The sequence below is a fragment of the Ruditapes philippinarum genome, unplaced genomic scaffold, assembly GCF_026571515.1.
Source record: "Ruditapes philippinarum isolate M1 unplaced genomic scaffold, ASM2657151v2 ctg2912_1_1_1_1, whole genome shotgun sequence".
In the NCBI taxonomy this organism is placed as follows: domain Eukaryota; kingdom Metazoa; phylum Mollusca; class Bivalvia; order Venerida; family Veneridae; genus Ruditapes; species Ruditapes philippinarum.
The window spans coordinates 48,635-67,968 of NW_026855282.1; the positions used below are offsets into that span (position 1 = coordinate 48,635).

At 33.8% G+C, this 19,334-nt stretch overlaps 2 protein-coding genes across 2 annotated transcripts in view; both read left to right on the top strand.

Moving 5' to 3' along the window:
* Positions 1-1,016: 1,016 nt before the first annotated feature.
* Positions 1,017-19,334, top strand: part of LOC132742740 (uncharacterized) — a 28,949-nt gene continuing 10,631 nt past the window's right edge. Inside the window, exons 1-2 of the mRNA XM_060731205.1 lie at positions 1,017-1,229; positions 18,051-18,625. Coding sequence (XP_060587188.1) covers positions 18,059-18,625 — 567 coding nt within the window. The 5' untranslated portion in view covers positions 1,017-1,229; positions 18,051-18,058. The remainder of the gene's footprint in view (positions 1,230-18,050; positions 18,626-19,334) is intronic.
* Positions 9,732-10,673, top strand: LOC132742743 (uncharacterized). The gene is made up of 2 exons (XM_060731207.1): positions 9,732-9,896; positions 10,311-10,673. Exons 1-2 carry the CDS (start codon positions 9,882-9,884, stop codon positions 10,671-10,673), a joined length of 378 nt encoding a protein of 125 aa, XP_060587190.1. The 5' UTR covers positions 9,732-9,881.

Sequence of the window (19,334 nt, forward strand, 5' to 3'; positions counted from 1 at the left end):
CTTAGTAGCTCGTGGCCACGACATAGTATCTTATGGCCACGAGATAAAAGTAAGTTTCTAAGTTTAAAAAATTCATGTATTGATATATATAGTGTATGTTTATTATCTCGTGGCCACGACTTAGCTATCTCGTAGCCACGACTTAGTAACTCGTGGCCACGACATAGAATCTCGTGGCCACGACTTAGCCATCTCGTGGCAACGACTTAGTAACTCGTGGCCACGACATAGTATCTCGTGGCCACGAGAGAAATAAAAACATACACATGTCACCTTTGTGCCACCGTATATCTAATTGATGTGTACGATTAATCAGATTTTCGAATGTTTTTATGTTCTTTCTCTTTTGTATCATAGTCAAACATAAAAACACGTTCCCTGTTGCCCCAGAAAAAAGCAACCAATGCTCTGGAGTGCGGGTAACTAAAACCTGCACTCCAGTTAACGCACTATGCATGTAAATGTATACGATTTAACACATTTTCAAAACAAAGGTCCCTACGCCCACTCGTCAGATAGCCTCGTGTTCCGATGCTCTTTCTGTTACTTTTATAATGCAAACGACCTCACGTCAAAATATATGCACGGCCTTGCAATAGCATTTTTAAGGAGTCGAAAAAGCGGCATGGGTATGTGATCAATTTTATTTATTTTATTTTCAATTTAGGACTAGATTAATTCTTTGACAAAGGAACGCATCTGACAAAACTTATTAATTCAAATGTGATCTTGAGCTTTGAATGACTTTGACGGTTAAATTCAAATATGAAATTTAAATAATTGTATTCGCTTGTTTTTGTTTAGAGTAGTCTATACTAAAATAATTTTACTCCGATGTCTTTTACATTTTAAGAAAAAAGGCGAGTGTTGCCCCCCGATTTGCTGTGGCTCTTGTTTGTAATCTATTTCATTCGTTAAAAATGCAGATCTAATGATAGTAAATTATGTCCTGCGCGAAATTAACCAATCCGCTTTGACTTACATATTCTATTAAAGCGTCCTCACTGAAAAGTGGTTGAAATCACATAAACAGTGTTTACTTATGGCAGTTATTTCTTATACAAACGGAGAGTTTATACGCACTAACATTGCATACTTGTTCTAGCTATTATATTCTACTTGGCATTATATAAATGAATTGTGTTTCAATATGTGAAATTATTCATGCACTCAACAAAGGAACAATTTATGCGTAAACAGAAAATGTATCGTGCAGAATGACGATAGAGGTAAGTTTTGTACAATTACCATAAACTTAGTCACTAGGTTAACTTGATATGTCGTTTATTTAATATCCATATTATCTTTATGCAATGTAACACCGCACCCAAAAGTGCGGTAAACTTCAAAGCACACTTTTGGGTCAAATGCATTTGTGGTCAAATCGAGAAATTGACCCCAAAGTGCGTAAATACGCTACATATCAATGCAGTTTGGGTTCCAGATTTCTGAAATTATCATCTAAGTTCTGCTTTAATACCGAGTACTGACTTATTCCGATCTGCGACATTGAAGCTCAAGATGACTGTCGATACCAATATACGAGTACATCACTGTGCAAATTTAATAAGAGTCATTTACATTCCGATATAGCATTAATTAAAAACCGATGGTTACTTTTCCTAGTTGGTAAATGTTTTATTAATTTAATCACTTGAAAGAGCAATATACATGTAAACACCCTCAATTAAGACCACTATCGGGACTGGACCAAAGTGGTCGTAATTGCGGGGTGGTCTTAATTGTGGGTATTCTTATCATTGATTACAACGTATATGGCCATGGTCTTTTTAAGTCATTTTGTATGAACAAACAATATGTATCATAACCTACAAATACAATATATGTTATAATATTTAATCAGATGAGAGCAAAACATTTTTCTGAAGAAATGTAATATTTAATTCTCTTGGGTCTGATTTCAATATTAATTATTATATAATGTACATATTTCACCTGTCAAATAAGAAATTATTTCTTCGCAAAATAAATGTGCTGAAAGCAACAATGAACCACAGTAACTCTAAATTTTTATTTCAGACCCTATTTCATACCTAACCTGACAATAACAGTTTTTGATAGATGTTGAATTTTAAATCAGTTGTGTCAATGGTGTGTTCAAATAAAGAATAAATCAAAGAATTGGGACTAAATCTGGTGGTCTTTAGCTTAAAAGTGGATAATCGTGATGGGTCTTAATTCTGGCTCATGCAACTATTGACATAAAGAACAAACTATTCCGTCCGCTTAAAAGATGGTCTTAATAGCGGGATGGTCTTAAATCTGGATTAGTCTTAAATAGGGATTCTACTGTATATATATTTTAAGCCATGATTTTGTTGAGTATGATGTACGATTCTTTCAATATGGCATCTATCTTGGAATCCATCTTAAATTTTTCATTTTTCCCTAGTTGTGGCAGATTGACACAGCCTGAATTATTTTTGTGTCATTGAAATAACTATTATTAATTATTTAAGAAACACCTTCCTTTAATAATATAACAGAAAATAGGGTAAATTTAAATTTTAATGGACTCATAGTTATATAAGGAACTGGTTTTTAATTAGATGAAAATGTGTGACAATTATCGGCACACAACGCTAATTCATGGATAAGGCTTAAACAATATGCAATCTAATGTATTATTGTACATAATACACACCAAGAATATCTATACCTTAAGGTCAATATCCTATGAGATATAATAATTGAAAATAAAACATAATTATTATAAATTGCAACCTTTTAATATAACAAATTTAAATAATCTATCTCTGCTTTTGCGAACCGACCTAATACTTTTCGCCTACTTCCTTCCTTATTTTTAGTTTACAAATGACATAATCTACAATTATATATTTTAATTCAGTTTTATTCATATTGATCTAATTTTTAAATACCCAAAATGCGTTTGTTGGCTTGATGTTAAAAAATGCATATGTACCTGTGTAACGCAGTCTGGGGTCGAACGTTGACACTAAAGATAGTTGAAACTAACAAGATGATTAGGTGGTGCGCACGAGATACTTTGTCCTGGTCACGAGTTATTAAGTCGTGCGCACGGGATACTATGCCATTGCCACAAGTTACTTAGTCGTGGGAACGAAAAAATAAGGTGGTGCGCATTACATACTATGTCGTGCACACGAGTTACTAAGTTGTGCACACGAGATAATTATGTGGTGCGCACCATGTACTTTGCGGCCACGGGCTTCTTAGTCGTGGGCACGAGTTACTTTGTGGTGCGAACAATTTAGTTAAGTCACGCGTACAAGATGATTAACAAACCAGATAACAATCTATATACATGTATATTAACTTTCTGGTTTAAGTTGTAAATGCAACACAAATCTTTATAACTACTTAAAAATCACTATCCAAGGCCAATAAATTATACTTTAATTTTGACTATGTTAACTCCCTTTGTGTGACAATCCTCTGATAGGGATGATCAGTATGTATGCATTGTAGGAGCACATTTGTCTCGGAGCACATTTGTCTCACGAAGTGTGACCGATGTGTTTGTAAACATTCATATTTGCGGCAAATTGGAAATGAGACAGATGTGTTCGACACACAATAGAAAGGACACTCGAAGCACATTTGTACAAGGTAATAATTATGCCCGTCCGTTTACCGGCAACCAACCATTGTTCAGTGTTTTCTGTATTTATAAAACCGTTTTTAGGTCAGTCAAAAACTTCCTGCCTCTGCATAGGAGTCATATATTAAATTAAAGAATATCCCTGTTCTGCATGTCACAATGAAAATTTCTCCAGAACCTAAACACATATGCAGCAAGTCTATTGTTATCGTTATCAATTGTGATACGTTTATTTTCAATGCTTAAAGTTTTAAAAATGATTTATGGCACTAGAAATATTCTTAGCAAAAACAAGGTAGTATCTACGGTGGCATAAAGGGGACATACAATTTTCTTATTTAGTACGTGCGCACACGATAGCTTTTACGTGGCCACGCGATACTATTACGTGCGCACGCGATAGCTATGACGTGCGCATGCGGATATGTATTCCGCATTTGGACACTGACCGGGATCCTCGCAAAGTTCGATGAATAGTTCGATGCCCCGTGTATATGTCGAACCTACAGCGGTAAGGGACAGGTGTTTTTTTTTCATCAATCTGTCACGGGGGCCCTTAAATGATCTATGGAAGAAAAAAAGAAGACCATTACATACGTATTTTGTTTTCATCAGAAATATATGTATGTAAAAATCGTCATTTTCCAAGAATTGCGGCTTTCAGATCCGCCATTGAAAAAGCACTTACAACATGTATGAGTTCCTAAAATAATCCGGGTAATGCCATAATTATAGAATATCGGACGACTCAGAATCGTGCGAGACGCGACATTCCGATGAGACACGAAGCGAGGCACGATATTGTAACACGAGATCTCGCAATGTCGAATTATCCCGTACCACGAGATTTCAGAAATGAATACATTTTTACTTCTTTAAATAGAGCAAGTATGAAATTATTAATATTCAAATAATGATTTCTGAGGAAGTTAGATGCTTGTAATCTAAAGACATTCGCGATAAATGTGAAATAATGCGTCATAAAAAATGTAGTATTTTGACTTCAATACAAAATTCTAAATCACTTCAACTGTACAAACTGCAAAAAAGCAGCAGATGAAAAATGCTTTAGGTAATTAGCCAATGAGTAACTTTTTGGAGCTATAAAAGTATACCAAAACTACAAAGCTTTAAAGGAATACAAATAAAAACATTTATCAGGCATAATGGGCCTTTAAGTGATTTTATGAAGACTATAAAGGGAATACTACTTAGCAATCAATTTTTTGTCTCACGAACTAGATGCGAAGCGAGATGCGAGATTTCGGCAAGATGCGAAACGAGTCACGATATTGTATCATTCAATATCAACCGATTACGGTGTTCCGTTTGGACATAAGTCACATTTTGACTCCCTGAACAGCTATGCGCAATGGTACAAAGGTGAAATTGAGATGGTACGATGATTAAAACACGATGAAACGATGGTGAAATCACGATGATGCGATGACACGATAGAGAAAATAATATCGCGTTTTCATCATCATGCCATCGCAGTTTCATCATATTGTACCATTGTATTTTCGCCATCGTAACATCGTCTTTCACCATAGTATCATCACGTTTTCATAATCGAACCTTCGTTGTTTCACCATCGTACAATCGTTGTGTCACCATCGTACAGTCGTTGTTTCACGTTCGTACCATTATGTTTTCACCATCGCACCATCGCGTTTTCATCAACGTAACATCGTGCCACCGCGCTGTCACCATTGTACCATCGTGAACGGGATTTAGTTTGTTTCAGTGTACGCCTTCAGGTTAAGCCAATCAATTACTTGAATTAGAAATATTATGATTAATAGTTCACTTTAGGTTTTCATAAAGAAAGCATAAGCAAACCTATTGATGATTACACTTGACATGAGGTAAAACGGCGAACCTCGATTCTAAAAAAGAATTTCTGCCGTGGGAATAATGTGACAAATAATTCATAAAAAATGACATGAGACAAATGTGCTTTCTTGTCCCTTAAAAACACATGAGACAAATGTGCTTTCTTGTCCCTTAAAAAACTTGATCGGAGCACATTTGTCACACAAATGAGTTTTTTGGGGTAGACATTTGAGGTCCCATTTGTCTCATGTGGGACAAATACGACCGTATTGGTCTTACGTAAGACAAATGTGCTCCGAGACAAATGTGCTCCTACAATGCATACTATTGGCCTGTTAACCTAGCTCATACGATACTTGAAAAGGAATACGCCATTGTTTATTATATTAGTAGGGATATTGTCCATGGCCAGTAGATGACCTACATTGATGATTGAGTTCATAGGTCAAAGGTCAAGGTAACTATAACACTTCATGTAAAATTCTTGTCTGATGAATAACTTGGTATATAATCCATGGGTTTTATAACCTTGTATGTACATTGCAACTGATCAATAGATGACACCTCATGATATTTAGAGTATTGTGTAAAATAATCAGTGTCACAATGACACTAACTGTAAAATTATTGTCCAATCAATAACTTGTATATATGACACTGTGACAGAAAAGTGAAGTAGGGGCAGCATAGTATTATTGCACATTTGTAGGCAACTAAAAAAATGCAAAGATGTAGTGTAATCTGTTTGATTAATTATCTCGTTTCTACATAGTGCCTCGTGCACACGACTTAATTATCTCGTGCGCACCTTTTAGTGACTCTTGGCCATGACATAGTATCTCGTTCGCACCACTAAATTATCTCGTGCGCAAGACTTAGTAAATCGTGGCCACGACATAGTATCTTGTTCGCATGACTTAGTAGTAATTCGTGGCCATGACATAGTATCTAATGCGCACTACTTAATTACCTCGTTCCCATGACTTATTTACTCGTGGCCACGATATAGTATTTCGTGCGCACTTCCTAATTATTTCATGCACACGACAAATTAACTCGTGGCCATGACAAAGTATCTCCTGCGCACGAGATAAATAAAAATGCACAAATGTCAACTCTTTTTTACCGTAAAAGTCAGATGAAAAGTACGTTGTGTATAACTGAACGTTCTTCTTAGGAATTGGACCAAAAGCTTTTCATTGCAATCTTATCATGTGACGTATTAGTTACAATAACATACATCAGATATTTTGATTTTTCATTTAAGTCAAGACTATATTCTATTATGTTGCTGAAACATCCTCTCTTACATCCCGTGTAAGACATTTTGTGTGCCCGAACTGTCCTTATTCTACAGCGGATTTTATGAATTAATTGCGTTTTAGAATGATGTCATTGTTCCGTTATAGATAACGTTGTAAGTTCATACGCTTTTATAAGAAAAGGTACTAACAAAAATATGAAATTTTCATAATTTATTTTCGGAAAATAGAAAACAATAAATATGCAAGAAAAAGAACCAAGCACCGGGTATCGTCAAAGATCTTTGATGTTTAGAGGAAAGTTTTGCACAGCCTTTTTACCGCTGTAAACAGCTACCCACGAGCTAGATATTAAGGTCCGTACCGACAGACATTGTAAAATCCTTTTAACATGATAAACTGTTTGTACAAATAAACCAGACGACTGAAGCTAAATTATAGTATTAGAAAAGTAGATCAATTGATAATCATTTTAATCATCAAAAACCAAGGGTCATACATTAAACTCAATATCCGAGGTCAATTTCAAGACTTAAGATCAAACACGCACAGGGCGTAGAGAATAAAAGCTTTTAGTTATTATACAAAACGTCTACCTAAATAAATTTACACGGAACAATAACCATTCTAGTCCATTTGAAGCAATTTAGATAACTTTTGCTGAGTACCAAAAGTAAGTTTTACGAGTAGTTATTATTACATTTCGTTATCTCGATAATTTTAGTATAACGAGAGTCGACAGTACATTATATATAACTAAACTCTAGTTTTGAGAAAAGGATGTTCAAATGTGCCATCAGATGTTTATCTATGTAAAAAATGGTGTTCAATCATGATGACAATCATTTTATTAATTGCATTTGTAGAAGTCCACTACATTACAAAAGCTCTGAACTGTAAAGTTTTAAGCCATGTAGTTTTACATAATACTTTCAAATGTGTCAGTCTATATCTATATGAAAACTAGGTAATGCTACACATGAAATATCTAAGTTTTGTATTTTTTTGTGGAGGACATTCATTAACATAAAATTATTTTTGCTTGCCATGTTACGGTGCATGGCTAGTTTTCCACCGAGCTTTGCTATCTACCTTGTCTTTATAAAATCATCCCTCCTTAACCGTATGTTAGATTGTGACCAAACTTCACATAAATGAATATTTACTAAGACCTTCAAAATATATGCCAAAGTAGCTGAAAGTCCTTTAAAATGACGTGTTTTACTAAGAAACTACATGACCGAATAGATATTATTATGGTCCTGTGCTAAATGTATATAAAATATGCCACTGAAGTTAAAAAGTGAGTCCATACTTTAATATAAACGTCTAATCTTATCTGGAAGTACAATGCCTTGAACTTAGATAACAATTTTTTCATGTTGCATTTTCTACCGGATCCCTACAAGTATTGTTACAGATCTTGCAGCTGGGAGTAAAATCACATAATATTTGACCTTACAACTTATATATACATTACATTGTACACGGATGTAAATTATCACGTCACTTATCATTGTGTGTTTGTGTGATTTTTATTTTAGTAAAGATCATGATATATTGGATTTTTTTTATTGTTACATCCCTCTTTACATCCGGCTTGTTATTATTTTAGAGCGTTAAGGTTGGGCCTGAAATATAGAAGTGTTTCACTATACGTTCCAATAAAAGAAAGACTGCAAACATTTTTTATAAATTATGAAGGAAATAAATTCATGCAATTTGCCGAATTGTGCACAAATATACTGTAAGCAACTTAACTAAAAAATAGGAATGAGCGCATTTGGCTGCTAAACATTATATCTTAAGTTAGACTATAAATGTTTACGGGACAAGATCGTACTTTAGAAAATGTACGCTAGCTTGACGAACAGGCACAAACAGGTTACATGCACGCCGGGAAGAGTTTTCTGGATTCCTGTCTCATTACGGTTCCCATTCAAACTGACATTCGGAAAACATTTCTCTTTACCGTAATTATTAATATCAAGTTTGGCGAAAATACAACCAAAATGGGACTTCAAACTCATTGTTTGTTGTTTTTTTTTTTTGTATTTTTTTTTCACCGTAAAATAACTAAAAATTGAATTATTTATGTGGAACAATTTACAATAAATTCAAGCAAAACAATAAATTTTAACGCAACTAATAAGACAAATAGAATAAATAGTGAGAGTGAATATTTTGGCCGGAAGTTTGCAGATGTGTAGTAAAAATTGTGCAACCAATGTTGTATATATAAAACATTCCCTTTGAGGCTTTGCCTTATTTATGTTATTTTATATTTTCCTTTGACATTTGTCTAATGTAAGCAAAATGTGTAAGCATTGTTAAAAGATAATGTCACATACATTGTACTGTAAAACTTTAAATAATTCTTATTCAAATTTGGGTCGCACTCGAAAACCACTTATCAAACCCTCAAGGGTCGGAACATCTAGGCTATTATTCATAATAACCTCTGAATTAATACGGAATGAATGCAATTCTACTACGTTCTTTTAGATGTAAACAAAAACAGATAGTGTAATAATTGTTTATATATTTGACGTCAAAACAAATGAATTTAATTCTTTGTAATGATCTGATGAAATATATAAAGTTGTTTACATGATTATAATATGATATTTACATTATTATTATGTGCATGTAAAATTTGTTGTATGTAACGATGAACTGTAAATGTTCAAATAAAATTTCTGTTCTGTTCTGTTCTGTCAAAAGGAAAATTAAGTCTATTTTCGTACAACTATGAATGAAAATATGTCTGACAATCATAATCAATTTGAAAATGCCTACTATTGTACGAGCATAACCAAATCAGAATTAATGTCAACAGGTAAACATTTTGTACTTTCTACAATCATAACGATAAGTATATCAACAATGTTCTGTTTACTGTTATATTAGTTCTTGAATTGACATAATGTTGTTGGATTTTTATCCGATGTATTAAAATAGAGAAGCAACTATTTTAGGAGATTCCCATTATGTCATATATCAAAATGTCCTTCAAATTGGTATCCTCAGATATTCAGTTCTCGATATAATGGAATTCCCGATAGAATAAATAATCGCGTGTTTTTTTTCACGAGTTTGACGTCATTTGACAAGGAAACCTCCAAGTCAACACTGTGTATTCAGCTGCTTCAATAAAAACTGTTTTCACGGTAAAAATGTTCAGGATAAAGGTAAACTTACTCTTTTATTTACAAATCATCAATTTTATACAGTTTTCACTAATGCTTTTTTTTCTGTTTTATACAATCCTCCATTTTAATTTATCTGCAAGCCTCTGACAGCAGCCGATGGATGACGCAAGCAAATCAACATTAGTTCTAAAAATAGCCCAAGTGATACGTCACTAGCACCTGTCAAAAAAATAAAATACGGAAGCAAATCAGGGCCATAGATCTTATTAATTGCAATAGTTAAATACAGACTGGACATAATCTGTATTGAATCTAAGTTGATGTTAAGACCATCTAATAAAGGAAATGAACACATTTTTGTTATTTATTCATGTTTAATATATGTGGTATTAAAATAAGCCAAAATATGCATTAAATATGCATTAAAAGATTGTTTATTCTGGTTCATTTCAGCTTACTCAACCTGCAGATAGGTCAAGACTACGGCTATGGTCACCAACTGCTATGACATCAGCTTATAAAATGGTGAAAGATGAAGGAATTCCAGTATATAGAGCTGCAAAGCTAAATGGAGTTCCTCTTACTACTTTGAGAGACCGGGTTGATAATAGAATATCAATTGATTGTGTCAAATCAGGACCCTGCCCTGTGCTTTCTTTAGATGAAGAAGCTAAATTGTGTGAACACTTAAAAGATCTTGCTTCTGTTGGATATGGTTACACGAGGGCTGAAGTAGTCAATTTAGCCTCTGATTATGCTGTTTCTTTAGGCAAGAGGAAAGATGATCAGCCATTCACTCTTAATTGGTTTTTATAACTTCATAAAAAGGTGGCCAGAACTTAATGTTGTCCGTCCTTCAAGTCTGTCTGAACAACGTGCTAAATGTGCCAGTGAAGAATCTGTCACTAAATACTTTAATGAACTTGAAAGAATTTTACGTAAATATGATTTATTTGACAAACCGCACCTTATCTATAACATTGATGAAAAGGGAATAAATACTGAATATAAACCCCCTAGTGTTGTTAGTGGAAAAGATTGTAAGGCACAAGTTATCATGTCTGAGCGTGGTAAAACTGTCACTATAATAGGGGCTGGCAATGCAGCTGGAAATGCAAATCCCTCCATATTTTGTTTTCCCTGGTGTCCGAATGTTAGATGGTCTCTTGGAAGGAAAAAGTCCAGGTGCTGATGGTATCATGACACCAAGTGGTTGGTCAAATAGTGTTGTTTTTAAAGATTATTTGCAAAATCATTTTATGAAGTTTTGCCAGGGAAGATCAGATGACACAATTCTTATACTGTATGATGGTCATCGTAGTCACATATCAGTAGATCTTGTTGAATGGGCTAAACAGCAAAAATATTGTTCTGTTTGTCTTGCCACCACAAACCTCTCATATCCTCCAGCCTATGGACATTGGATGTTTTGGTCCCTGCAACTGAAATATGCTCAAGAATGTTCTAAATTTGCTAGAACACATCACAGAGTTGTCACTCGTTATGATGTCTGCTCACTTGCTTGCAAGGCGTACTCATTTGCTCTAAGTCCTTTAAATTTACAAGCTTCTTTCAATAAGGCAGGCATTTATCCATTCAAGAACTCGTCCTCTATGGTTGAACTTTTAAAAAGTAAAATCAAACCATCTGAACTTTACATAGTTGATGATGAAGTGACAGCATCAGGAGATCACAAAAAATCTGAAACAGCAGAAAATAACTTTTTTGATAAGAAAGGTGGTGATGTACATATAAAAATCATGAAGAAAAAACGTAAAAGCATTAATAGTATTGTTGGTGGAAAAGCATTGGAAGGTGAAACTGTAGAAAAAATGAAAAAATACATTGATGAAAGTAACAGTAAAATTAGTTCAAATGATCCTAAAAAGAAAAAAACTAAAACTCCTAAGAACAAAAAGAATTCAGCCACCAGCTTCAATCTTCAAATAAATGATAAACAAAAGCCAGGTCCATCCAAACAAAAACATTGAACTTTCTGAAAAATCAGACCTCTCTGATAGTGAAAATGAATCAGAAATACCTGATGAAGATAAGTGTTGCCAATGTCATCAATATTATGTAGACAAGCATTCCCATGGTGCAATAGAATTCACCCACTGGGCACAGTGTGATAATGCTACTTGTTCCCATTGGGTTCACCTTAAATACTGCTCTCCAGTCCGTGTTGTGAGAAAGAATACAGTGTTCTACTGCAACTGTTGTCTATAGCATGTCAACACTGGGCCACCATACTTAATACAGCCTCGTTTTGAGATTTATCTCGAGTTATCGAGAATTCAAGACGCCATTTTGGAAATCCTTTTTTGACACTTGTTATATTTTTTGAAAATATTTTTTATTTGTTATTTCATTGATTGTTAACAATTAAAAAACTTAAAGAGAATATATTTATGGATTCAAGGATGTATTTAGAATAAAGGTGAGTCTTTTTTCCATTTGTTGTTTTTGCATTTTATTGTTACATTATCGAGAACCGAATATTTCAGGATACTATAATCATATTTTGGTTCATATATACCCAACGACAAAAGTAAGTAGTAGTTCTTGTTAAGTAAATGAAAGAAATGTGTTTACAAACCTAAAATTAATTATCTGATTCCCAGATTATATAACTGTGTTCTAAACTGGCGGAACTATGTATTATTAAACAACACGCCGTTCGGGACCTGATAAGAGTATGCAACTCGGACTGGTAACTGACACATGTTTTCCGTAGGCATGGCCGACATGCACGAGCATTCATTCCATATTTTTATAAGCGAATTAGGAATGAAATTTTAGCCAAAAATCGTTTTTTTTTTCTCCAATTTTGTATACATACTAATAATAAGAATACCGAAAACTGGTGAAATATACAAAACATTATAGCTCATAGTGAGAATCAGCAACTGATATAAAACAGATTATTTTATTTTGAAACAAGGGCAACATCGTCGCAATATACGCCCGTCACAGAAGCTTTTGGCAGATATGTGGGCATAATAGATATCCATATTGAAGATATACTCTTGGCAATATCTGGAAAATATATATATACATTAACATCTTTAGTGATTTTTTATCTGAACTTTGACCCCTATGTATGACCTTTACCTTAGCCGCAATGGCCTAAATGTTGTGTGCGACACTCCACCTCACAATAGCGAACATTTTTGCCAAGTTATATTAAAATCCCTCATGCACCGGATAAGGTCTCTCATAGTGGTGAACATTTGTATGAAGTTTCTTTAGAATCTCTCTGTAAGTGTAGGAGATATGCTTTGGGCAAAATCTTTATATATTAACTTTAGTGACCTTGACAATCATCTTTAGTGATCTTGACCTTGCATATATAAACCTTAATTTCATGTTTTACACCATTAGTCATGATAATGACCATTTGTGTTTCAATCCATCAATAAATAATGACTAAAAAGTCTCAATACACATTTTTATACTTTTAGCCGAACTTTGACCCCATATGTGTGATTTTGACCTTAGCTGCAGGGACCCTAATTTTACGCGCGACACTGGGCATCACAATAGTGACCATTTATGCGAAGTTATACGGAAATCCATATATGCATGAAGAAGTTTTGCTCCGGACAAGCATTTTTCTATAATCAAGAAATCTGACCTTGACTTTTGACCTAGAGGCCTGGTTAATGTACGCAACACGGCTTCTCATAGTGGAAAACATTTGTATGAAGTTTCATTAGAATCCCTTTATATGTGTAGGAGAAATGTTTTGGACAGTATCTAATTATTTTATCATCTTAAGTGACTTTGGCAATCGTCTTAAGTGACCTTGACCTTGCATATATTAATCTAATTTACATGTTTCACACTTTACAACAGCAGTCGTCATAATGATCTTTTGTGTTTCAATCTCTCAATAAATGATGACTAAATTTCCCAACACACATTTACATATATTTATTTGAACTTTGACCTCTTTGTGTGACCTTGACCTTGGCCACAGGGACCTAAATTTTGCACGCGACACAATGCCTCACAAAAGAAAATATTTGTGCAAAGTTATATTGAAATCCCTTTATGCATGTATAAGTTTTGCTCCAGACAAACGTTTTTCATTGACCTCTAATTGTCACCTTGACAACTGACCTAGAGGCCTGCGCGCAACACGATTTCTCATAGTACTAAACAAGTTAAACAAGAAATGTCTAACGACTTTATAGCCTTTGATTCACATTTTTCGTAATTTTGTTATAGAAACTTGCCATAAATGGGTACATGGAAGCGTACAGTTATAGAAAAACAAAAACACATAAAAAATGACCTACTAGTTATAACCAATCAATATGTGAAGCATAAAGAGCTTGGCATTTAAACTAGTGAGCCCATTATGACTAATAAATATGTAAAATATCAAGACTTTATGATAAAATGTGTTCAAGGTAATAAGCATAAACCATATTTACATTATAGGCTCCTTTGACCTTGACCTTTGACTTGTGATTCCAAAATAAATATGGGTCACCTACTACATATGGCTATTCAATGTATATAATATAAAGACTTTGTGACAAGTTTTCATGAAAATGTGACCTTGACCTTTGACATAGTGATCCCGAAAACAAAAGGGGTTATCTACTTGTAATGATCAATCGCTATTTTAAATTTCAGCGGAAATCATTCTGACAATTAAGGCATGTGTGAACTTGAATTGTAACCTTGTTACGCCAAAATCAATAGGGGTCATCTAATTGTCATCTAATAACCAATCATGAGATATATAAAGACTTTATGATAAATACTTTTCGAGATAGTAAGCGGAAACCGTTCTGACAAATAAGGCCCCAATGACTTTGATCTTTTGGGCTAGTGACCCCGCTAGGGTTCATCTACTAGTTATGACCTATCACCATGTGAACTATGAAAACTATGTGATAAATAGCTTTCAATGTAATGAGCGGAAACCATACTAACATTCAAGGCCCCTTTGACCTTTACCTTTGACTTAGTGACCCCAAATTAATAGGGGTCACTTACTAGTTATGACCAAGCAGTATGTGAAATATGAAAACTTTGTGATAAATTGTTTTAAGAAAATAAGCGGAAATATGTCTGACATTTAAGGCCCTGAGACTTTGACCTTTGAACGAGTGACCCCAAAATCAATAGAAGCCATCTACTATGACCAATCAATATGTGAAATATGAATCTGTGTGATAACTAGCTTTTAAGATAATGAGGGGAAACCATTCTGATATTTAAGGCAATTTGGACCTTGACCTTTGGCCAAGTGACCCGAAAATCACAAAGGGGTAATCTGCTGGTTATGACCAATTACTATGTGAAATATGAAGACTTTTTTTATGAAAAAAATTCAAAATAATCAGCGGAAATCATTCTGGCATTTAAGGCCCCTGTGACCCTTACCTTTAACCTAATGACACCAAAATCAAAAGGGTTATATACTAGTCGTGACCAATCACTGTTTAAAATATGAAAACTTTGTGATGAATGTTTTTTAAGATAATCATCGGAAACCATTCTGACATTTAAAGCTCCTGTGACCTTGACCCTTGACCTAGTGACTCCAAAATCAATAGGATCCATCTACTAGTTATAGCCAATCAATATGTGAAATATGAAGACTTTATGATAAATAGTATTTAAGATAAACAGAGGAAAGCATGTGGTCTACCAACCAACAGACTGACTTACCGACCTACAGACCGATATAAGCCCTCTTCTTCAAAGAGGTGCATACGAATTATTATGCGACCGTTTTGCAGGCTTGATTTTGTTTTATTCAAGGAGTTCATTGAATTAACACGAATTTATCGAATAAAGAATGGTTTGCAGTTAGAGAAAAATAATTTTTATTTCGACTTTTTATAAAAAAAAAAGAAAGCCATTGCTAAAGTTATGTTGTCGGTGATGTTGCGGGTACCGCCCTGAGCCCTGAAAAATAAACGTTGATCATAACATGTGTTTTATTTTTCAATGAATTGCCTTCTATCTGATTAGGAAACAACAACCTTTCAGACAAGATCTTTAAGTTGACAAGACTGAACTTGACCGTCACTCATAAATGACATACATTCAAAATCAAATCTTTTGCTTGTATTTTCAAACCTGACCACAATAATTCTTCAGACCAGACTTGTATGCAGGCAAAATCTAGTATGACCTTCGAGCATCAATGAGCACGGCCGTGAATGTAAAAGCATTGACTTTTGCTATTTTTTGGTTGTAAATATGTTATTTATGAATTGATTGTCTTCACACTAATGCACAAAAATTCTCAGAAGGAAATCGTTCGACAAAAACCAATTAATTTTGATCTTTACTCATCAATGGCCTTGAACTTGAAGATTTTTATTAAAATTATTGAATTTTGCTTGCTTTTAATTGGTTATAACTTTATTTATTTATGAATGGAATGTGTTTATACTTAAACGCATCTATCGTTAGAACAATATCTTAAAACTTGACCTTGACTTTTAAAAGACCTTGACATCATATAAATGTTATTTCACATGCTATTATTTTGCTATAATTGGGTATGACATTGCAAGCAATAAACTTGATAAATGGATTGTCTTCGTAGTTGAGTACAATGTATGGAACCAGAAATAAAAGGAGACTTAATTTAACTTGACCTTGACTTGAATTTAACATAGTCAGTAAAGGTCAAATTATTGTTATATTGTAATAACTTTGCTATTTATTTACAGATTTAATTTATTCTTGAAAAATGAACCCATCGGACAAAACATGCATTATTGAAATATACGTTTATTGTCATAACTTTGTTATTTATTGACAAATTTGGTTTGTTCTTCAACAAAAGAACCCATCTCACTTTATGAATTGTTTTAAAATGACCTAAAACCTTAAACTGACCATGGCATTCACGGTTAAATTAATTAAAGTTATCATTCCTGTTTTATTCATTTACAGATTTTAGTAAAACTTGGACAAAACTGATATAATGAATTATTCTGATATGACCATGAACCTTAAAGGTCAAATTATTTAAATTTACAAACCTTGCTATAATTTTGATATTTATTCATGAAATTCGTTTATTCTTGGACAAAAGACCACTTATTACAAAACTGGCAATGATGATTAATTGTGACCTTGACCGTCAAGACAGTATATTTTTATTGCAATATAATGTATTTAATGTGTTGATCCTAATAGAAATAGGTGCAGATAAATACTATGCGACCATTTTTGATATATGTCATTGCCTAGTAGACCTCTATTAAAGTTTTATTAACCATACACTTAGGGTCAACTGCTTCCACCTTGGAGGTCATACAGTATCGTTAGTATAATTAAGACAAAATATGTTTCAGACAATTTACTTAATTGCGTGTCTACCTTAATTTGAAGATTATTTTCATTACAGAAATAAATTTACATCCGGGCGTATTTAGCCCATTCTTGTTATTGTATTCGTACCAATTCTTAAAAATTTTATAACCAAGGGAACTATATCATTCACTAAATTCATACCAATAAAGTACAAGAGACAGAGCTATTCCCTTTGTTGAAAATTTTTACAACATATACATAAACATAGTGTTTGTTTTGTGGCTTATAGATGAACTTAATTTTTGACATCCGCTCTTTGTAAAATGTTGGTTCAATCAACTGTCATGGTTCAATTAACTGTCAGGATTGATAATGATAAACCTCTATATAAACTGCCAGACACATTTAAAATGTGATAACAAACAGAAAGCACGTGTTGTGACGTAGGAATCGTTAAATTGATTTTGGTACCTTAATTCGCAATTTAAACCAAAATTCTTCCCGTTCGGTTTGCGTAAGCCTAATTTGTATGGTGATAATAAAATGAATATTTTATTCAATTAATTGAAATGCTGATATGACTTATATTTATTTGGGAAAAAAAATTGATTGCGTATTTATGCAAATACGCATCTTGTCTGAAGCACTGTCAGACATATCCAAATGTGACCCAATTATCTACTTGTGTATTGATGAATGATGCCCTTTTCTAACAATGAATCTGAGGTGGGAGATCTAGTGCCAACAAAACCCCTTTGTGATAGTGACCATGTCTTCGTTCTTACTTTAATGTCACGGGCAATTTACTCGGCCAAGCTTTCTGGGTGTTCAGTCGTAGTTTAAATTGGTTTTCATTGGATTCTACAAATGAAGTTACAAATATTCCTTTTTTTCTAGATAGCGTGATGGCGCACGAGATACATTTAAAGAACAGCAAATACCGACAGTGGGTCAAGGCAGGCCTAGGCTTAGGTTATCTGAAAGAAGGACTAGCACCATTTTGTGATGACATAGGAAAACAGCAGCACAAAGATATTATAAACCAAATTCAAGGAACAAAGACCCCTAAACCAATTGTACCATGTGGCGTCTGTCAGATAACAACTCTCCAGCCAGACCACGTTCGAGTCTCAAAAGTAATATGTCCACTCAAGCAAGATAAATGTAACTGCTGCTTTCCAAATAATAAGAAACCCTGTCCAAACAACATATGTGGTGCCATCTATGATAGCATTATACAGAATCATGCATCAATACCACCGGCACCTTTTTGGAGAAACAGCGATGCCCATGATTGGTCAATTGACCCATGGAGCATATGTAAATGTTTTATAAATGCTCCTGGGTACAAGGACAAGACATCAGCAGCCGACGTGGACTGCTCGGCGTTACTACATGTTATCATAAATAACAAATATTTTCATAATCATATTGGATGCAATGTAACAGGACCAAACAATCTTTTTGCAAAGGTTTATCTGTTTATTTACTCTTTGTTTAATTTTAATTTTGTGAAATCATTAAACGAATTAAATTGATACTGCACTAACGTGACGATCTTTCATTTTGATGCTGAATATTGATTAAATCTTACAGTAAAGCTCAATACTTTTATTGAATTTAAAATAGACGTAACTCATTACGGCACTAAGTTGGCGCTATGTCCATATAAATATGAGGCCAATTTTGCGAGATTACCAAATTTGAACGAATCCCATGTTCAATAAAAAATTAAAAACTTGCTTGTGCAAAACATTTTAAATTGTTGAATTGGGGTTGTAAATGTTTAAAAGTAAACCTTAAATTTCCCTTTAAATTCCTAAAACCGTTGCCAGTTTTTGGAAAGGGTTTTATATTCGAAATCCCGGGTCACTTTTGAGGTGGGTATTTTTGGGCCAAAATTTCCCTTGCCCGTGAGGGGCATGAGTGTTTGGTTTTCCCTTTGGGAAATCAAAAATAGCTGAAAAAAATTTTTTTTGAGCTAAAAGTCGCCAAACTTTACAAAAATGTTGTTTCAGAAAGGGAACTTTGCCCCGGGGATATAAATGATATAAAATTAAAATTTTAAAAAGTATTCTTTCCCTGGGGTTCTTATATTGTAACTCAAAGGTTTTTTAAACCCGAAGTTTTAAACGGAAAGGGTCGAGAAGATGAAAATCGGGTGTCTCGCTTAACATTTTT